The 23,072-nt window shown below is 42.6% G+C and overlaps 1 protein-coding gene across 9 annotated transcripts in view; it reads left to right on the top strand.

Annotated features, from left to right (window-relative positions):
- The window catches only part of adgrv1 (adhesion G protein-coupled receptor V1), a 560,536-nt gene that overhangs the window by 353,045 nt on the left and 184,419 nt on the right, over positions 1-23,072 (top strand). For all 9 annotated transcript variants that reach the window (XM_048527106.2, XM_048527099.2, XM_048527104.2 and 6 more), the window contains one exon: positions 6,892-6,992. In XM_048527106.2, the coding sequence (XP_048383063.2) occupies positions 6,892-6,992 (101 nt within the window). The remainder of the gene's footprint in view (positions 1-6,891; positions 6,993-23,072) is intronic.

Below are 23,072 nucleotides of genomic sequence, written 5' to 3'. Positions count from 1 at the left end.
TTTTGTCCATGTTCAACCAAGGCTGGAATGAATGTCTGGAGCTGAGTGGCCCCAGTAGACCTCAATTGAATGTGACTAAGCAGGTTATTATTTTACAAATGTTGTTTGACAGCACTGCCCATGGGCCCTTCCATTGATAAGGCGGTAATTAGCTGGGTTGGATTTGTCCATCTTTTTATGCATAGGACATACCTAGGAAACATTCTTCATAGTCAGCTAGTCACCAGTCATTGCACTGACACAGCTTAGTTAGAGGTGCACCTAATTCTGGGGAACAGATCTTCAGTGCTATTGCCACAATGTTGTCAGGGCCCATAGACTTTGCATTATCCAGAGTCTTCAGCCACTTTTTGAAATTGTGTGCAGTGAATCAAATTGGCTGAAGACTAGCATCTGCAATGCTGGGGACCTCCAGACAAATATGCACTGAGCACCTCTGGCTGAATATGAATGCAAATGCTTCAGAGTTGTTTACTATAATGGAATGCTGGGCTCCCTGATCATTACGAATGGAGATATTTGTGGAGTGTCCTCCTCTTGTTATTTGCTTAATTGTCCATCATCACTTATGACTGGATGTGGAAGCACTGCAGAGGACAAATTTGATCTATTGCTTCTTGAATTCCTTAGCCCTGTCTGTCGGATGTTGTTTCTGCTGTTAATCATACAAGTAGTCCTATGTTGGATCTGAACTGGGTTGACAGTTTATTTTTAGGCATGCTTGGTGCTGCTCCCAGTTTGCCCTTCTACACTGTTCATTGAACCAGGTTTGATCTTACAATTTGATGGTAATAGTAGAGTGGGGGAATATGTTGGGCCATGGGTTTATAGATATAGAATTAGAGTTGATACAATTCTGATGGCCCATAACACTTAGATGTCCAGTTTTGTTGCTAGATCTGTTTGAAGTCTGTACCTTTAGTATAGTGGTAGTACCACATAAAGGATATTCTGAATGTGAAAACAGGACCATGTCATCTTGAGGACTATGCAGTGGTCGTTCTCACTGATTCTGTGATAGATAGGTGCATCTAAGACAGTTAGATTCATTAGAATGAGATCAAATATGTTTTTCCCTCGTGTTGGTTCCATCACTTGGTTCAGACTCAGCCAGTGATATCCAGCTCAGTCAGTAGTGGTGCTACCGAGCTGTCCTGGTGGTGGTCTGAGGATTAGTCCGACTTAGCACTTCTGGTAATGTTTGTACATAGTTATAGAGTTCATTAAGTTAAATCAAGTAAAATTAATTTGATGTAAATGAACCAGTAATAATGTTAACCTAAGTGAAATAAAGTTAAGGTGCAGCACAACAGCTTTGTTGTGTGGAACTTGTGTGCTCTGAGGGGACATTGTGGATCTTACCAGGAAGCTAGCCAACTGCTTGTGCCAGAAGTGTTCTGATCTGCAGGCTTCAGAGGTCTAACAGGCCTGGAATCACTGCGAGGCATATGTGAAAGCTGAGAGCCATGTAGAAAGCACATTCAAAGAAGTAGCCACACCACAGAATAGGGTTATGAAGGCAGACAGGAAATAGCAGAAAGAGAACCAGACATCGAGTATGGAAATCCCTTGTGGCCCTGCTCACCTGTCCAGACCGTACATTTAGTACAATTACATTTCTCTAAACAGGTCTAGTTTACTCAAACCCTGCATAAGACATCACCTCATTTGAGAATAAACCTTATGAACCCGGCTTGAAGTCCCTATAAGGCAAGAATATCTTTCCTGTATAAGGAACTGCAAAACTGTGCGGAATTCTTCAATAGAGGTGACAAGGTTTAGAGCTGGATGACCACAGCAGGCCAAGCAGCATCAGAGGAGCAGGAAGGCTGACGTCTCGGGCCTCGACCCTTCTTCAGAGAGTCGAGGCCTGAAACATCAGCTTTCCTGCTCCTATGATGCTGCTTGGCCTGCTGTGTTCATCCAGCTCTTCACCTTGTTATCTCAGATTCTCCAGCATCGGCAGTTCCTACTATCTCGTGGAATTCTTCAAGTTTGTTTTCACCAAGGTCTAATAAAATTGCAGTGAGACTTCCTGATTCCTTTATCCAAGTAATTTGTTCTTGCTTCCCTAATTGCCTGTTGCATCTGCATGTTAACAGATTGTGATTTATGTCCAAGAGCACCCAGGTGTCTCTGAATTCCATTGTTTTCCTGTCTGTTGAAAAGATATTTGGCTTTTCATAACTTCACATCTCTCCACATTATAGCCTATTTCCCATGTTCCTGCTCATTCTCATATCCTATCTATTCCATTTTTTTTGTCTTCCTTAAAGTTAATTTCCCCACCTAAATTTGTGTTATCAGCAAAAATGGAAACATTGCAAGCTGTCCATAATCTACTTCCATGTCAAGTGTTGTTGGCATTTCTAATACCAAACAACTTAGAGTCAGTGAACCCAAAAGCTGCTTGTTCAGACTTGTGTTTGTATCCATCAAATAGTCTTCAATCCATGCTAATGTATTTTCCAACTCCTAAAACCCTAATTTTATGTATTAAACTCTTATGAACCGATTTATCAAATGTTCTTTTGAAAATCAAAATAGACTGGTTCCAATTTTCTACCTACAATGTAAATGACTCTGGGCTATCTGGCTGGTGAGCAATATAAGCTGCACAGTCAGAAAGCCAGTGTCCTGAGAGAAAACAGCAGGTTTGGACATCATTGAGTCACTGCCATTCCTCCGGCAGTGCCTCAGCCAGCCAAGTTAATCCGCTGGGGTATAGATTATGGGGCTTTTGTGATGTTGTGCACTCCTTTGAATGCTGATACCCACAGCCATTTGAGTGAAGTAATTCCTCTTCCTCTCCATTCTATTTATCAACCCTTCACCCATGAGACAGCACCTGCATTTGTGGACTGTTTTCCTGGTCAGAAAATCTCTTGGCATCGAGGGTCATAGAGCTATACAACATGGAAACAGACCCTTTGGCCCAATTCAACCACACTGACCAGATATCCTAAATAAGTCTCGTCCCATTTGCCAGCATTTTGCCTATGTATCTTTAAATGCATCCCATTCATCTACCAATCCGGGTGTCTTTTTAAATGTTGTAATTGCACCGGCCTCGACCACTTCTTCTAGTAGCTCATTCCATACATGCAGCACCCTCTGTATGAAAATGTTGTCCTTTAGGTACCATGTAAATATTTCCCCTCTCATCTTAAACCCTCTAGTTTTGAACTCCCTCAGCCCGGGCAAAAGACCTTGTCTGTTTACCCTACCCATACCCCTTATGATTTTATAAACCTCTATAAGGTCACCCCTTAACCTCTGATGCTTCAGAGAAAATACGCCCAGTCTGTTCTTCTTATTCTTTTTATAGTAGAGTCACCAGGATTGCACCCAATATTCCACTAGTGGCCTAAATAGTACAACCTGTACAGCCACAACAGACCTCTCAATTCCGATACTCAATGCACTGGCCAATAAAGGCAATCATATCAAACACTGCCTTCACTATCCTTTCTACCTTCACCTCTACTTTCAAGGAACTATGAACATGCACTCCATGGTCTCTTTGTTCAGCAACACTCCCCAGGACCTTACCATTAAGTGTATAAGTCCTGCCCTGATTCACGTTTATCTGAATGAAACTCCATCTGCCACTCCTTGGTCCATTGGTCCATCTGATCAAGATCCCACTGTACTCTGAAGTAACCTTCTTGGCTGTACATTATACTTTCAATTTTGGCATCATCTGCAAACTTACTAACCATACCTTTGATGTTCATATCCAAATCATTTATACGAATGAAAAAAAAGCAGTGGACCCAACACCAATCTTTGTGGCACACCACTGGTCACAGGCCTCCAGTCTAAAAAGTTCATTTTGCCCTATAAATAAAATGCAAATTGAACACCAGAGTGTTGTAGAATGAAGTCACCCTGACTGCTATTAGTATATTGATCACTGATTGACACAACTCACTGCCTATTGTGTACCAATTGAACATTGTTGGAGTGAAATCCATTCTGGTTTTGCTACATTGTTGAGTTGACCACCAGTACCAACAAAGCAATGAGTCCACAGGCAGAGAGTCCCTGCATGTAGGAAAAACCAGTAATCTAGTGAAGCTGCATACTCACTCCACCAGATCTACTCTGTGGAGAAAGGATTAAATGTTATCAGCTGTCTTGAAACAAAGACTCAGTTGCATCACTTAGACAATTGTACATAGCCAACTGTGAAATGATGCAAAAACATCTGGTTGCACTTGCATGGATCCAGATGTAAAAAAGTTAATTTCACTGTCAGCACAACCACTGACATTGTGGTTCCTCTCATGTTGTCAAGTTTCAGTGGTGAGCGTAGCAGGGGGCCTATTTCAGTGTCAACGTCCTATTGAATCACAATGTTTTGCACGTTTTATCTTTCTGAGACTTATGTAGAATTATTCCCCAAATATCATTGAAGGAAATGATCTTGTTTTGAGATCAACCTCCCCCCTTCTCGTGTCGCTGTTCCTCTAGCAGCGTTTTCTCATTGTGTTTCCTCCTCTCATTCACCCACTCATGCTGTATTCCATGGAGATTATCTACAACTGCATTTATGAAGTGGACTCTCTGACACCTCCTCCTACCGCCCCCTTGATCATGACCCCAACCCCGAGCACCAAACCATCATCTCCAACACCATTCATGACCTCATCACCTCAGGGAACCTCCCACCCACAGCCTCCAACCTTATTATTCCCCAACCCCGCACGGCCCGTTTCTATCTCCTTCCCAAAATCCACAAACCTGCCTGCCCTGGTCGACCCATGGTCTTAGCCTGTTCCTGCCCCACCAAATTCATCTCCACCTATCTGGACTCCATTATCTCCCCTTCGGTCCAGGAACTCCCTACCTACGTCCGTGACACCACCCACACACTCCACCTCCTCCAGAACTTCCAATTCCCTGGCCCCCAACACCTCATTTTCACCATGGATGTCCAGTCCCCATACCATCACATGCAGATGGCCTCAAGGCCCTCTGCTTCTTGCTGTCCCGCAGGCCCGACCAGTCCCCCTCCACCGACACCCTCCTCCGCCTGGCCGAACTCGTCCTCACCCTCAACAACTTCTCTTTTGATTCCTCGTACTTCGTACAGACAAAGGGGGTGGCCATGGGGCACCCGCATGGGCCCCAGCTATGCCTGCCTCTTTGTAGGTTACGTGGAACAGTCCCTCTTCCGCACCTACACAGGCCCCAAACCCCACCTCTTCCTCCGTTACATTGATGACTGTATCGGCGCCGCCTCTTGCTCCCCAGAGGAGCTCGAACAGTTCATCCGCTTCACCAACACCTTCCACGCCAACCTCAAGTTCACCTGGGCCATCTCCAACACATCCCTCACCTTCCTGGACCTCTCAGTTGCCATCTCAGGCAACCAGCTAGAAACTGATGTCCATTTCAAGCCCACTGACTCCCGCAGCTACCTAGAATACATCTCCTCCCACCCACCCTCCTGCAAAAATTCCATCCCCTATTCCCACTTCCTCCACCTCCATCGCATCTGCTCCCAGGATGAGGCATTCCACCCCCGCACTTCCCAGATGTCCAAGTTCTTCAAGGACCGCAACTTTCCCCCTGCAGTGGTTGAGAACGCCCTGGACCACGTCTCCCGCATTTCCCGCAACACATCCCTCACACCCCACCCCTGCCACAACCGCCCAAAGAGGATCCCCCTCGTTCTCACACACCACCCCACCAACCTCCGGATACAACGCATCATCCTCTGACACTTCTGCCATCTACAATCCGACCCCACCACCCAAGACAATTTTCCATCCCCACCCTTGTCTGCTTTCTGGAGAGACCACTCTCTCCGTGACTCCCTTGTTCGCTCCACAATGCCCTCCAACCCCACCACACCCGGCACCTTCCCCTGCAACCGCAGGAAATGCTACACTTACCCCCACATCTCCCCCCTCACCCCCATCCCAGGCCCCAAGATGACTTTCCATATTAAGCAGAGGTTCACCTGCACATCTGCCAATGTGGTATACTGTATCCATTGTACCCGGTGTGGCTTCCTCTACATTGGGGAAACCAAGCGGAAGCTTGGGGACCACTTTGCAGAACACCTCCGCTCGGTTCGCAATAAACAACTGCACCTCCCAGTCGCGAACCATTTTAACTCCCCCTCCCATTCTTTAGATGACATGTCCATCATGGGCCTCCTGCAGTGCCACAATGATGCCACTCGAAGGTTGCAGGAACAGCAACTCATATTCCACTTGGGAACCCTGCAGCCCAATGGTATCAATGTGGACTTCACCAGCTTCAAAATCTCCCCTTCCCCCACTGCATCCCAAAATCTGCCCAGTTCGTCCCCTCCCCCCACTGCATCACACAACCAGCTCAGCTCATTCCCTCCCCCCACTGCATCCCAAAACCAGCCCAGCCTGTCTCTGCCTCCCTAACCTGTTCTTCCTCTCACCCATCCCGTCCTCCCACCTCAAGCCGCACCTCCATTTCCTCCCTACTAACCTCATCCCACCTCCTTGACCTGTCCGTCTTCCTTGAACTGACCTATCCCCTCCCAGCATATACTCTCCTCTCCACCTATCTTGTTTTCTCTCCATCTTCGGTCCGCCTCCCCCTCTCTCCCTATTTATTCCAGTTCCCTCTCGCCATCCCCCTCTCTGATGAAGGGTCTAGGCCCGAAACGTCAGCTTTTGTGCTCCTGAGATGATGCTTGGCCTGCTGTGTTCATCCAGCTCCACACTTTGTTATCTTGGATTTTCCAGCATCTGCAGTTCGCATTATCTCTGATACAATTAATGAAGTGGACTAACTGGTTTTGTAAAAAAAAGCTCAAAGTCAACAAAAAAAACACAATGACCTGCTCAACGTCTAATAGAAGACCTGTCTAATATCTCCTATGGTCCATGTCTACAGGTTTTGCTCTGGCCATTTTGTGTCATTTGCTGTGCTCAAGATTCTCCATGTTTGCAGCCAAACTTCTCATACACATGATGGTTGCCTGTCTGGGAACTCAGGTAACATTGATCAGAACTATGTTGATTGAAAATTAATAAAGTGTTTTACTGCATAACAAAGTATAATCAATCTTTGTCTTATGTTGTGTGCAATACAGCATTTAAAAGCTTTTTTGCATATCGGTATGTGACACAATGGAAAACGAGTGGGTTTTCCATTCACGTTGATTTTGGTTATCACCTTTAAGTAATTCCTGCATTCATTCTATTCCAGTTACTCTGGTCACAAAGTTGCTACCTTCAAAATGTCACTAATAGCCCAGGAGCAGATCTAAGTGAAATCGCGATTATTTACAATAGATATTAATTATTGTGACATTCAAGCGAAAGTGCTTTTTTGAAATGTGTGTATTATTAGATATGTGTGGAGTGAGGTCTCATTTATCAGAGAACTAAGTCATGCTCAAAGCCTACTATAAAGTCCTTTATATGGTCTGTACCTACGGATTTTGTCTTATTCTGTCTGTTCAAGCTTCTCCATCTGCGGTTGAACTGTTAATGCACATGGTGGGTAGCATAACAAAAATAAAACTGAAGGCACAATATTTGAATGTGTGAAATATTCACGTCAAAATAGCTGTTATGCTCAAACGAAAATTTGACATTTTAATCAAATGGCCATAATATAGACATAGTTGCAAATTGAAAAAATTTGGAAATGAAATATTCTAGGCTACTTGACTTTTAGAAGAGACAGGCAAAATTGAAAAAGAGGCAGGGCTGCACTGGCAATAACAGGGGCAATAGCAATCACCATACATCTTAGCATCGCAGTTATTATGGTGCAGAAGGAGGCCATTTAACTCCTCATGCCTGCACTGTTTCTCTGACCTTAATGCAATTTCCTGCCTTTTTCCTGTAACCTTGCATATTACCTCTATTTAAGTAACAGTTCAATGCTCTTTTGAATGCCTTAGTTTAACCTGCCTCTGCTGCACTTCAAGCAGTATACTTGATACCCTACCACCAAGGTGTGTGAAAAGGCTTCTTCTCACCTCTTGTTTGCTTCTTTTACAAAATACTTTAAAACTATGTCTTCTGGTTCTCGACTCATTTACAAACAGGAATAGTTTTACCCGATCTACTTTGTTCAGACCCTTCATTATTTTGGAAACTTCTGTCAAATCTCTCCGTATTCTTCTCCTTTCTCAGAAGAACAGTCCCAATTTTTCCGATTTTCCTCACAACTGAAATGTCTGATCCTAGGAAACATTTTCAAAAGCAGCTTCGGCACTCCAGTGCATTCACATCTTTCTGCTAAGTGATACACGGAACTGTAGTAGCGAGGGCGTCACTAAAGGTGAGATGGCACTAGAGAATGGCAAGTGTCATTCCAGCAGTGGCGGCCCAGCAAAGGGGGCTCAAGCCTGGCCACCAGGCCCATGGTCCATGACGGAACATTTAACGAAAAGGACTGTAAATTTGGACTCGTTTTCTTTATTTCTTCTTTTTTCTGCTTGTATGTTCCAGCTTTTGATACTTTTCTTGTGTATTTTGGGATGGCGCCAGAGAGCGATGACACCATATAACACTTTTCATTGTATTTTGTAACAAGCTACATGTGACAATAAATAAAACCGATCAAATCAGATCATACACCAGCTAAGGTCTAACTAGTGTCCTATATAAGGTCATCATAACTTCCCTGCTCTATTCCAAACCAAATCAGTTAAACTTAGAATACTGCATGCTTTATTAACAGCCCTCTCTACCTGTCCTATAGCTTTAATGACAGAGGTACTTATGTACTCTTTGCTCCTGCACACTCCTTAGAATAGGGTTATACTGTTTCTCTGTGTACAAGTACACACTTCTCAAACTTTGAAACTGTCCCCTGCATGCTATCATCTAGAATTTATATAACATAATAAAAGTAAGGGACTCTATAGCAATCCATGGGCAACTTTACTACAAACTTCCTTCCAGCCTCAAAAATACCCATTCACCACTGCTCTCTGTTTTGTATCCCAAGCCACTTTTGTATCTACATTGCTATTGTCCATTTCATTATATAACCTATAACATTCTTCACAAACCAATGGTGTGACACCGTAATAAATAACTTTTCAAATTCTATGTACAAACCTGTTCACCCTTCAAAAAAATAAAGCTGTTGCTTAGCAAGTTGTTAGGCATGGTTTTCCCTCAACAAATCCATGCTACCTGTTATGAATAAAGCCACATTTTTCTATGTGGCATCAATACTATGTAGAATAATTGATTCTAGAAGTTTGGGCACTGTCGACGTTAAACTGACAGGTCTGTAATTGCTGCATTGATCTTTACAACTTTCTTTGAACAAGGGCATAATGCTTGCAAATTTCCAGTCCTCCAACACCACTCCTGAATCTAGGGTAATTGAAAGATAATTGAAAATTGCAGAGGCACTATCAATGTCAAGTCTTTCAGTATCCTTGGATTTATCCATCTTGCCTTATCAAGTTTTAACAGCCTATTTGATTCCTCCTCATCATCAATTTGAAACCCTTACAGTGACTGAATTTCCTTGGGCTGGGGTGGTAGTGTAGTGCTAATATCATTGGACAAATAAAAGAGACCTAGGTTGCTGATCTGCGGACATGAGTTCGAATCGTGCCGTAGCAGCTTTCGAAATTTAAAATTCCATTAATAACTCTGCAGCAGAATATTCACTTCAGTAAAGGTGACCATGAAATTATTTTTGCATGTTTTGTAACAGTAGGTATGGAGAAGGGGTTCTTTTTCAGGTTGGATATTTTTAATCAATGGGGTTCCACTCAGATCAGTGCTGGGGCCACAACTGTTTACAATATATATTAATGCCTTGGAGGAAGGAAGTGAATGTGCTGCACCCACATTTGCAGGTGACACAAAAACAATTGGAGAGGCTAGTTGAGAGGCGAACAAGTAGTTTAGAGAGATGTTGAAAGGCTGTGTAAGTGGGGAAGAAAGTTGGTAAATAGAGTATAATGTGGGAAAATATGGAGGTGTTCATTTTTGAAGGACAAACAAAAGAACTAGGTATTATTTAAGTGGAGAAAAAACACAGAAGGCTGCAACACAAAGGGACTTGGGGATACTTCTGCACAAAACACAGAAAGATGGCACACAGGTGCAACAGGTAATCAGGAATGTTGGGCCTTATTTCAAGGCGAGTGGTTTGTAAGAGTAGGGAAGCCTTACTGCAACTGTACAAGGTGCTGGTGAGATCAATCTGGAGTATTGTGAGCAGTTTTGGCCCCCTGATTTAAGAAAATGTATTACTTTATTGGAGGTAGTTCAGAGAAGGTTAACTAGAATGGTCCCAATAATGTTTAACAGTTTGGGACTCTACTCATTGTTATTTAGAAGAATGTGAGGTGATCTCATTGAAACGTATTGGATTCTTAATGTGCTTAATATGGTAAATGCTGAGAAGATGTTTCCCTTCAGGGGAGAATCTAGGGCTAGAGTGCATTGTTTCAGAATTAAGAATTTTATACTGAGATGAGGAAGAATATCTTCTTGCAGAGGGCTGTGAGTCTTTGAAACTTCTTGCTACAGAGAGCTGTGGGGCAGAGTCTTTGAGTATATAAGACTGTAGTAGATACATTCTTGTTCAGCAGGTAGACTCAGGGATTATGGGGAAAAGACAGGAATGGGCCTATGAGGAGTGTTGGATCAGCCATGATCCTGTTAAATGGCAAAGCAGACTTGAGGAACCTGAATGGCTGCCTCCTGTTCCTATTACTTATGATCTTATGGTTTGATGTCACCAAGATCTGAAAAATATCTGCCTTGAAGGTAAAGAGGGATGTGCAATATTCATTTAATATTTCTGCCACACCTTTTGCTTCTATGTGTAAATCCCCTTTTTAATCTCTAATCAGCCCTGTTTTGCTATTAATGAGTTCTAAAACAGTTCAGAACTTTCTCTTTATGTTAGCTGTCAGTCATTTTTTTTTCATAATTTGTCTTTGCTTCTTGCATTTGCTGTCTCACTTCTGTTTTAAACGTTTTGTATTCAGCTTGGTCTTCGAATGGTCAGGTTCAAGAGTGCTACAATGTAGAATCAGTTGTTCCGTGCAACAAAAAAGTATTGGTTAGAGTAGCATTAATTTCTCATACAGTCAGCAGAATATAAATCAGGAAATTAAAGACTGATAGGTACATAAATTTAATCGAGCAAACTAAATTTGTTGTAATTCTGTGGCGGAATAAGGCTTTGGAATGCATTCAGTATAGCTTGCAAGATCAGTATGTCAAAGAATCAACTAGGAAACAGTTTATTTTAGAATGGCCATTATGCAATAAGAGACAGTTAATTTGTTACATTGTAGTAAAAGAGTCCCTCGGGATGACCAATTATAATATAATAGAATTTTATTTCGAATTTGAGACTGTTCTAGGAAACATCAACAGCTTGTCTTTGTTTAGCACCTTTAACTTAATCAAATGTGCCAAAGCACTTCACATGAGTATTATGAAACAAAATTAGACGCCAAGCCGCAGAACGTGATATTAAATCAGATAACCGAAAGTTTGGTCAAAAACACAAGTTTTATGAAGAATTATTAAGGAAACAGGTGTCAAGAATAGAGGTAGAGGGGAATTTGGAAGAGTAAAGTTCAGGCCACCAATAGGATAGCATAAAATCGGGAGTGCTCAAGATGCCAGGATTAGAGGAACAGATATACATAAGAGTTTTGTGGCTGGATAATAACCAAATATAGGGAAAGGCAACTCGAGGAGAGACTTGATACAAAGATTACAGTTTCATAACCAAGGTGTTGCTTGACTGGGAGCCAGTGTAAGTTAGCGAGCAGAACAGTAGATGGTGAATGGAGCTTTATGTCAGTAAGCATAACAGCAGCAAAATTTTGGATGACCTCAAGCTTGTTGAAGATGAATGTGGGAGGTCAGCCAGGAATATATTGGAATAGGCAAGTAAAACCTTAAATTGTGCAGTCCGGTTTTATCCAGTAGAGGTTCATTTTAATTGATTGTAATCTTGCATGAACTTGGGCCTGCTGTCGAAGCAGCAGGATTTAACACAATATTGCACACGATAACCATGGAAATGAATAAGCAATTGGATGCTGCCTGATCACATCAATCATTTATGAATTATTCACGCATCATGAAATCTCTACTCAGATTCGAAGTCTTTACAATTTAGGTCCTTTTGTATTTCATGTTTTGAAAATTCTTTCACAGAACCTGGGCATTGCTGGTGTGGCCAACTTTAATGCCCATCCCAATCTTATCTTGAGAAGGTGATGATGTACTGCCTACTTCAGCTGCTGCAGTTCATATGGTACAGGTACACCCACAGTGCTGTTAGGATTAATATAAAATGCAAAAACCTTGGAAATAGTGTGGAACCAAGGTAAATGAGTGAAATGAGGTAATTGAGGAAATTCATGGTTTAAAACAAATGGAGATGCTAATGGCGCTAGAACAATGGCCTACACCCAAGGGTTTTGCAGAGAGGCAGTGACATAATGGTTATGTCACTGAACTAGTAATTCAGAGGCCAGGACTAATCCACAAGGCTGTTTTCCCTCCTGAGAGAGTTTAGCCTTAGGGTCACCACACCTCAGGCAAGGCGAACAATTGAGAAGGGGAATCATCTATGGTAACCTCCGCCCTTGCAGGAGTTGAAACCATACTGTTGGCATCACTCTACATCACAAACTAGCTGCTCAGTCAACTAAGCGTGCATTCGAATTTCATCAATTAATAAATTTGCAACATGAAGCTAGTCTCAGTAATGGTGCCATAAAGCTATCTTTGATTGTTGTAAAAACCCATTTGGTTTTTGATGTCCTCTAGGGAAGGAAATCTGCCGTACTTACCTGGTTTGTCCATCTACTGCAGCAATTTGCTTGACTTTTAAGCAACCTCTGAAAGAGCCGAGCAAACCACTCAGTTCCAGGACAGTTGGGATGCACATGCTAATCTTGCCATCGACTCCCACATCTCATGGAAGATTACAGGGGGAGAAATCATTATTCTCTAATTTATCCCTTCAGAACGGGAACATTGACACCTTGTTAACAAAGTGTGGAGCTGGATGAACATAGCAGGCCAAGCAGCATCTCAGGAGCACAAAAGCTGATGTTTCAGACCTAGACCCTTCATCAGAGAGAGGGATGGGGAGAGGGAACTGGAATAAATAGGGAGAGAGGGGGAGGCGGACCGTAGATGGACAGAAAAGAAGACAGGTAGAGAGGAGAGTATAGGTGGGGAGGTAGGGAGGGGATAGGTCAGTTCAGGGAAGATGGACAGATCAAGGAGGCGGCATGAGGTGGTAGGTAGGAAATGGAGGTGTGGCTTGAGGTGGGAGGAAGGAATGGGTGAGAGGAAGAACAGGTTAGTGAAGCAAAGACAGGTTTTGGGATGCAGTGGGGGGAGGGGAAGAACTGGGCTGGTTTTGGGATGCAGTGGGGGAAGGGGAGATTTTGAAGCTTGCGAAGTCCACATTGATACCATTGAGCTGCAGGGTTCCCAAGCAGAATATGAGTTGCTGTTCCTGCAACCTTCGGGTGGCATCATTGTGGCACTGTAGGAGGCACATGATGGACATGTCATCTGAGGAATGGGAGGGGAAGTTGAAATGGTTCGCGACTGGGAGGTGCAGTTGTTTGTTGCGAACCGAGCAGAGGTGTTCTGCAAAGCGGTCCCCAAGCCTCAGCTTGGTTTCCCCAATGTAGAGGAAGCCACACTGGGTACAGTGGATACAATATACCACATCGGCAGATGTGCAGGTGAACATCTGCTTGATATGGAAAGTCATCTTGGGGCCTGGGATAGGGTTGAGGGAGGAGATGTGGGGGCAAGTGTAGCACTTCCTGTGGTTGCAGGGGAAGGTGCTGGGTGTGGTGGGGTTGGAGGGCAGTGTGGAGTGAACAAGGGAGTCACGGAGAGAGTGGTCTCTCCGGAAAGCAGACAAGGGTGGGGATGGAAAAATGTCTTGGGTGGTGGGGTCGGATTGTAGATGGCGGAAGTGTCGAAGGATGATGCGTTGTATCCAGAGGTTGGTGGGGTGGTATGTGAGAACGAGGGGGATCCTCTTTGGGCGGTTGTGGCAGGGGTGGGGTGTGAGGGATGTGTTGCGCAGTTCTTCCCCTACCCCCACGTTAGTGTTGTTAGTTTGATGTGAGCAGTGGAGAAATGCTCGAAACCATTACTAGTGACTTGAGAAGAAGACATTTTAAAGTCATCTTGTTATTAAATAAACTTAACATTTATGAAAGAGAAATTGTGTTTTACACTTTTGTTGGAGATTTTTGAATGTTCACCCATAGGGTAAGAGAGAACCAGTCGAGATAATATATCTAGATTTTCAAAAAGGTTTTGGTAAGTTCTGACATGAGAGATTATTCCACAAAATTGGGATTTAAGGGATTCAGATTGGCATTAATTGATGATTTAACAACCTGAGTTTTTTTCAATATATGTTAATGAGCTAGAGGAAAGAGTTGAATACAATATAGCCAAGTTTGCTAATGTACAAAATTAAATTTGGAAATAAACATATGATGAATAAAAGTAGACTGATGGGGCAGGCTGTGTAGAGGCCCAGTAAAAGAGATAAAAGGGCTGTTACTGGTGGTGCATCATTGCCCTTGAGGTTTTAGAGGTTGTGTTCCTTAACATCTGAAAGGAAGAGAAAAGATTTTCTTGTTTCAATGTGAAATGAATCTATTCATGATTAGTTGTGGCAGAAGAGTGGAGCTTAGATCCAATCCATTAACATGTGGGATTTGTTTAGCTCTGCCCATCACAAGCGGCTTCCAAGGCATGCAAGTGTGTTGGAGTTGATCACTCATCGGTAGATATGGCTGCTGCTCCTGGCATGCTCTTCTGCTCTCTTCAATGAACCAGGTCTGATCTCCTGGCTGCGATGAGTATGGTAGAGTGTGAGGGATATGTTGGACCATGATATTACAAGCGATATTCCCTCTAAGATAACAAAGTGTGGAGCTGGATGAACACAGCAGGCCGAGCAGCATCTCAGGAGCACAAAAGCTGCTCGGCCTGCTGTGTTCACCCAGCTCCATACTTTGTTATCTCGGATTCTCCAAAATCTGCAGTGCCCATTATCTCTGCTCACGATATTCCCTCTAACTTTACTTATTCCTGAATGGACTTGATTTCTGTGCACAGTGTATTTAAACTGTTGGCGTCTCTGTTTTGCAGAGACAGAACAGCATTAGTCAATTCCATCTTACCATCAATGCATGTAGTGATTGGTCTTTGAGATTCATCAATTTGAAGAGCTACTTCAACTTCCAGCTGATCTACAAACCCACCAAGAGCTTCTTCCTCATGTGTGTCCAGTTTGCCGACAGCTGCCACATTTGCACAATTCTCCATCAGTCTAGGCTGCCACAATTATTCTCACCAATGTCCAAAATGCGTGGATGGCTCAGAGAAGGGATATCTCTTTAAGAGATGGCACGATGAACCTGATCTCAAGCCATTCTGACAAGAGGTTGCTTGAGGTTGGATCAGCTGCCTGCTGATAAGTGATAGGCAGTGAATTGAAGTGAGTAAAATTAATTACTAGGCACCAACACTGCCTACCTTGACTGGAATTTACAGTCAGCCAAGTTCATCTGGACCATGTTCATGGTTATGGTGGTGGGAATGGAGGGCTTGGAGTGGTTAAGGGGACGAGGAGGAGGAGGAGATTTATCAGTGGTAAATGTTGACATCAAAACAATGTTCCAAAATCTATCGGGTTATTATCACATTACTGTGTGCACGGTGTTGCTGCAAATTCTCATCTGCAGTTCCTGTATTACAACACATTCAGTACTTCAGAAATAATTTATTGGCCACAAAGCACTTTGAGATGTTTGATAGTTATGAAGGGTGCTACACAGATATCCATTTGTGTTTCGATCAGACCAGACAATAGAAATATACTTGACAAAAAACTGGAAATGAAGAAAATCAGTTTCGATATTTAACTTCTGACAGCTTTTGGGTCATCTCTATATTGCCCTCAAATCAACCAGAAAATAATGTTCAAGTGCATGGTCAGCACTATGAATTTGGCAGTGCACACACCTAATAACATTAGGACTAGTATCATTTATATAGATTGAAGCTTCATCTTTTAAACTGATAAAAAAAGCCTTGACCAATCTCCCTTTACTTGGAGTGAATCTTGCCATACTCTGCATATTTTGTAGTGAATTCAGCTATTTATATTTCCAGCCCTTCAAAACCCCATGCAGCTGCATTGACCTATTAAGCCATGCAGAATGACTCATGCCATATTCCATCAAATAGTTGTAAAAATAAATGTGAAGTCACAGAAGACTTGGATGAAAGAGGAGTGTGCAGCAAATCAAAATCAATTATCTTGATGTATAAAGGATGAAATAAGATTCCTTCCTGCATAAAGAGTAAGTTAAAATTTTGGACATAAATATTGTTTAAGTTGCAATGCAGAATGGTTATAGCACAGAAAGAGGTCATTCGGCCTCTTGACTCCATGACCACGATTGTTGACCATTAACTCCGTGACCTCTTTAAGATCAGCTCACCATGTTCCACCATCCAAGTTTTCCCCTATCCCTCCTCAACCATTTTTGCTTCAGATACTTGTCCAAATCTATTTTGAAATCTATAACCAAGCTACATTCTCAGACATTACTTTCCACGTCCGAACCACTCGCTACGTAAAAGTGTTATTCCTCATGACTAATGCTCCTTTAGTGACACTCCTTTAATTGGTGCCTCTGTCTCTGGCTCCTTCTGCCAATGGGGACAGTTTCTCTCTCTGCTCTGTCCAGGTGCCTCATAAACACTTCTATTAAAACCCCTCTTAATTTTCCCATCTCCAAGGGAAATATTCCCAATTCCATCAATCAGTGCGAATTTCTAATCTTTTGAACAATTCTCATGTATCATTTTTGTACTATACTACCTTCATGACCTTCCTTTATTGTGGTACATGTCAAAGAACATGATAAATAGAAATGGCTGTGAGACAATCAGCCCTGCATTAATGTTCAGTAATACTATGGAGGATCTTCTACCATCACTACACACTGTCCCAATATTCCTTATGAATGAAAAGATTTATCCTCATCTCAGTTGTAATTAGTTGGTTCCTCGTTCTAGAATTATGAACCACAATTACACACTCTCCAGCTTGGGGCAACATTCTTGCAGCATTTAATCTGTGAGGTTTTAAAGAATTTCAAATGTTTTGAAAAGATCAGTTCACATTCTTCTCAATTCTAGACAATATAACCCCAGTATATCCATTCTCTCCTTGTAGAGCAATCTTTTCATCCCAGGAGTAATGGGCCTTCACTGCACTCCCCTGAAGGGAGGGGCTGGCATAATGGTAATGCCACTGGACCAGGCTACTTCTAATATGGGTTTGATTCCCAGGACTGCAAATGACAAAATGTAATTATGGAGGGTGTGGAAGGAAAGGGGGGCATTAGGTTCTTATCCTAGGGGTAGTGGTGTAGTGATAGTGTCACTGGTAAGCCAGAACCTCAGGATAGTGATCTGAGGGTATAGATTCAAATCCAAATTGGAATTGGAACTGGTATTCAAATTGGAATCAAAACCTAGCCTAATTGTGACCATGTCTCCACTGTTAATTATTGTTAAAAACCCATCTGGTTCACTAATATCTTCAGAGAATGAAATCTGCCATGTCTATCTGATAGGGCTACAAGTGCCTCCAGGCCCACAGCAATGTGGTTGAATCTTAACTGCCCTTCACTGTCAACTAAGGATGGGTAATAAATGTTGGACTAGCCAACGACACCCATATCCCAAAACTGACTGAAAAAAACTTCATTTCGTTCTTACCAATACACCTGTCCATGGCGTATCAGTAGGGGTGAAGACTGCACAGTCCTTGTGGAGACAATGATAATGGGAACTGCAGATGCTGGAGAATCCAAGATAATAAAATGTGAGGCTGGATGAACACAGCAGGCAAAGCAGCATCTCAGGAGCACAAAAGCTGATGTTTCGGGCCTAGACCCTTCAAAGAGTCTAGGCCCGAAACGTCAGCTTTTGTGCTCCTGAGATGCTGCTTGGCCTGCTGTGTTCATTCAGCCTCACATTTTATTACCTTGTGGAGACAATGTCCATTTTCACATTGAGGGTACCCCCCAAATGCGTTGTGGCACTTATCATGATAAACCGGGCAGAAACAGTGGCTCTCCAGTAGGGCAGCATGGTGGCTCAATGGCTAGCATTGCTGCCTCACAGCACCAGGGACCTGGGTTCGATTCCAGCCTCAGGTGACTGTCTGTGTGGAGTTTGCATATTCTCCCCATGTCTGCGTGGGTTTCCTCCAGGTGCTCCGGTTTCCTCCCACAGTCCGAAGATGTGCAGGCTGGGTGTATTGGCCATGCTAAATTGCCCATCATGCTCAGGGATGTGTAGATTAGGTGGGTTTATAGGGGGATGGGTCTGGGTGGGATGCTTTGAGGGTTGGTGTAGACCTGTTGGGCCGAAGGGCCTGTTTACACACTGTAGGGATTCTATCTAACTATATAAACACATGCCTTGGCAACTAGCAGAAATAGAATTGCAATCAGCTGGAGCTTGTAAGCTGTGGATTGCGCAGGCATTGAAGATCACCACACACCCGTGCATCGCCCTCCACTGTCTGACTTCTGCTCTGGTTTAAATGCTGTTCCGTCTCTGCAAAATTCCAGAAATGGAGATAAAGCCCTCTGACCCTGTGAGCAATGTGTTGATGTCAGTCAACAATGAGATGCAGTGGTGACCCAGATCTGCTCTCAGAAACAGTCACAGGTCTTGAGATGTTGACTCTGATGTCTCTGCACTGATGCTGCCAGACCTGCTGGGTATTCCCAGCAATTTCTGTTTATGTTTGCCTTTGGACCAGATGTTTGTCATTGACCTACATGTTGGACAAGAAATTTGATAATGTAAATCGGTAGAAATGTTGAGAAAAATGGTGAGAAGGTGGTGTTTCAATGTGATGAGGAAAGGGGGAACACTGTTGGAGGAATCAAGAGGTAATGGTGTGAAGCAATGGTGTGAAGGGAAGCAATTGCTGGTGGTCTTGCATTTGGATATTATTGGTCCTAATATTGGATAAGTCAGATGATACGAGTGAAATCCTACCGAGCTCATTGATGGGAAAGAAATGTTGAAACAGAATGATGTAGTTGACTGCATCACTCACTACAGAAGGATAATTCATCGTAGGGAATTTCATTGTGCTTTTGTTTAAAATTATTTTGATTTTCTAATGGAACAGAAATGTAGTTGAAGAAGAATCCAGTGCATATCGGGCCCAGAGAGTAGCTGTGTGTGTGGGTAGGAGGTCAATGTTGGTAATTAGATTAAGGGAGTTGCTGAATATCAAGTAAACTAACTCTGGCAAGAAGACAGAGTTCCAGTAAAAGGTAAAATTGCTGAGCCTGGGTGGTAACTTTGCATTTATGGAAGAAACACACTAGGCAGGAGTATTCAGCTGTTTAAAGTACATCTGGCTTGGAGTACACTGAACGATCATCTGCCACCCTGAAATTGGGATCTGTGCAAGTACAATTTCTTCTGTGATTCATGGATTTTATGGTGCCCCAAATCTTAAACAGCTGCACATAGTATATATTGGAAAAGCAAAGACAATACACCTGTGACTCTGTACTCGCTGCATACAAGGTACCATCAGTGAAACAACATTGCAAAGTCTACCTTAATGCAATGAAAGTGACAACAATGATTATGAGCAGCATAAAAAGAGACAAATGAATATAATCTTAAAATGAAAGAGATTTCTTCAAGATTTTTGCAGTACAAAAGAGCAGTAATTAAAAATTAAACAGAAGAACTACAACTATTTGAAAGGGAAGTTTAAAAAGTACATGCTGGAAATGCACAGCGATCCCATAACTTACTTGTAAATCAATAAAAGCTCCACGTTTCATTATACAAAATTCATTTTAAAAAGGCTAAAGGTTCCACACTTCAAATATTAATTTACATTTTCTTATAGTCTGATAGCCCACCTCTTTTCAAGCAATTCTATTTTTAGTCTATTGTTTCAATCTTCAGGGGTTTTATTGAGAATAATTGAGATAATTTATCAGCTGTTATTGTGTTGATAGCCTGCAGGTGGCAGCACAGTACTATGTATACCTAATAGAGCCATTTTAACGTGCTGACAAGACTGCTAATGCACCAATAAGTATTCTTGTGCTTTACATCATGGAGGAACCTGCTGTTCAGATTTGCTAAAAATTGGACTGACATGGCTTTTCAGGACATGGGAAGTTGAATGGACTGTAAATAATCTCCACACTTTAGATGTTTTGTTAATTTGCAGTTGCCTCAGATTTCAAAGGCCTGGTTTCTCAACACAGATCCAGAATCATTCTGTTGTTGCACCTGGGTGTATTGAACTGCTTGGGTACAGCCCACGAACGAATGTTGGGTAGGTACAGTTAAAAGAATGTAATCATCTTGGGAAATTACCAGAAAATCGACTGTTTTGCCCCAAAATGGCTACAAGGGCAGATATTTCAGATGTAAAAATAGACCCCCGTACCCAAAATCTTAATCTGGGCATACCCTACCCAAAATCTTAGTCACGGCATACCTTTCCCTCCCAGACACACTACTGCCCTTCCCACATGCGTCTGCACTACCACCCCTCCCTTCTCAACCCCTCTTCCCCCCACCACACCCAAAACCAGAATTATGTTGTTTGCATACTTCCTCATCAGTAAAAAATACCTTTTAAAAACTGTGTTTCAGCTCATATTAAACTTTTAACACCTACATGTGTATACAATATGTAGTTGTTATAGACCTGGTGTTATGGCTTTCCAGCAAAAATTGATAATTGATTTAGATTTAAAGGAACTTTAATGTTATTATTGGCCTGGGGGCGAAAATAATACAGGAGCAGCTTGAAATCTGATTTTGAACCACTTCCAGTTTCTTTCAAAACCTACATGTGGGCCTAATTTACTTTCCCACCGACACACCACCCCTTCCCCTTTAAGAGGATTCCTGGAATTTCAACCAATTATGCATCACTGGTGGAAAAACAAGATTGCCACACATAACATGATCAGATCTAGGAAAGTCCCTGGGGATTTACCAGTATATTTTGTGATGTTAGATCCTGCTTGTACAGTAACCTTGCTACTTTCACTTTGAGATTTACCTGCACATTCATAAACTGGGGGAGTACTTTTACTTTTCTGGCGTTGTTAACATTGGTGATGGATTTTGATTTATTTTTCAGCTCCTTTCTCCTGAAAGGACTGACCAATAGGCCTCATGTACTGCATCCAAATGGAGATCAGTGTGAGGTGACACATTTTGGCAGAAAGGATGGGAGAGACACCAAAGACTTAATGGCTCAATTATTATAAATAATATGAAGGAACTGAGGGATTTGGGGCATACACGTGCATCAACCTTTGAAATTGGTGGGGCCTATTGAGAGAAAGGTTAGCAAAAGGATCATGTAGAGTCATACAGATCCTTTTGTCTAATTGTCCATATTGACCAGGTATTTTAACTAGTACAATTGGCTACTTTCAGCCCACAACCCCCTAAACCTGTCCTATTCATAAACCTGTCCAAATGTCTTTTCAATCTCTGGCTTTATAATTAGACAGATGCGCAAGTAGGGGAGCCAGGCTGAACCTATACAAAGTTCTGCTTGATCAACAACTAAAATATTGCATCCATTTTAGGAAAGATGTGAGGGACAGAAGGTACAGAGATAATTTACTTCAGTGGTTTCAGGGATTGTGGTTTCAGTTACGAAGTTAGGTTGCAAAGGACAGTTTGCCCTGCTTGGAGCAGAGGAGTTTGGAGAGAGATATTACAGAGATCAACAAAGTTGTCACATTTTAGAAAAGGTAGGCAAAGCAAAACTGTTCCTGTAAACTGATCGTACAAGAGGACACAAATTTGAAGTTTTGGGCAAGCAGTGCAGAGAGAGAGAGAAAAATGTTTTTAGCAGCAAGGTAATGACCTGGGACCAGGATGGTGAAAGTAGATATATCCTGATTCCAAATATGGTTTGGATGAACACTTAAAGAAAACAGACTTGCAGGAGAACAGGAATGTACCATGATGTGTGACTGTCAGGAGCTAGTGTGGAACTAATGGGCAAAATGTTATGTACTGTGATTCTACTCGCCAGCCATGAAGTTAGACAGTGAAGCTGTTCCCACCTCATTAACACAGATTGGCACATGTTATTGGACATAGCTCTGTCATGATGGATTTTCTCCAACATACAGCCCATTTTATTTAAAGTCAGTGCTGGAGGCATACTTTCACATGTCCATCTTTTTGGACCCAGAATGGCAATGCAAGCTACGCCCAGTGTTACTGCTTCTGTCACCAAGAAAAGTGCAGCTCAGTTGTAATCAGCAGCTCAGTTGTAATCAGTTGTCAGTTGTAATCAGCAGCAATTTGGCAGACTCTACCATGGCACAATGAAGGCTGGGAGGTGCAGGCATTGGGAGATGAGGTGTTCTGGGAGGGGTGGACTGTGAAGGTGGGTATTCAGGGAGGGGACAGGAATTGTGAGGGCTGGTAGCTAGGATGGCAGGAAGTGAGAGGTGGGAAGTCAGTGGTGGAGGGGTAGGTGGGAGCGCAGGAGCTGATTAAAAATAAAAGTCAAATGAGGTGATGGATTTTAGATAGATACATACATGAAATGACTCACTAACTTGATTGAGTTTTTTGAAGAAGTGACAATGAAGGCAGCTCATTAGATGATGTCTATGTGGACTTCAGCAAGGCATTCCACTTGATACATTGATAAGTGAGGTTAGATCACATGAAATCCAGGACAATGAGCCAATTAGATACAAAATTATCTTGAAGATAGGAGACAGAAAGTGGTTGGAGGGTTGTTTTTCAAACTGGTCGCGCATGACCAGCAGTTTGCCTCAAGGATCTGCGCTGGGTCTGCTGGTTTTCGTCATTTATATAATTGATTTAGATGTGAATGTAGGAGGAATGGTCAGTAAGTTTGAGATGACACCAAAATTGGTCGTGTACTGGACAGTGGAGGTTACCTCAGAGTACAACAGAACACTGATCAGCTGGGCCAATGAGCTG

The sequence above is a fragment of the Stegostoma tigrinum genome, chromosome 3 (genome assembly GCF_030684315.1).
Source record: "Stegostoma tigrinum isolate sSteTig4 chromosome 3, sSteTig4.hap1, whole genome shotgun sequence".
Lineage (NCBI taxonomy): Eukaryota > Metazoa > Chordata > Chondrichthyes > Orectolobiformes > Stegostomatidae > Stegostoma > Stegostoma tigrinum.
This window is presented reverse-complemented; position numbering and strand designations above follow the sequence as displayed.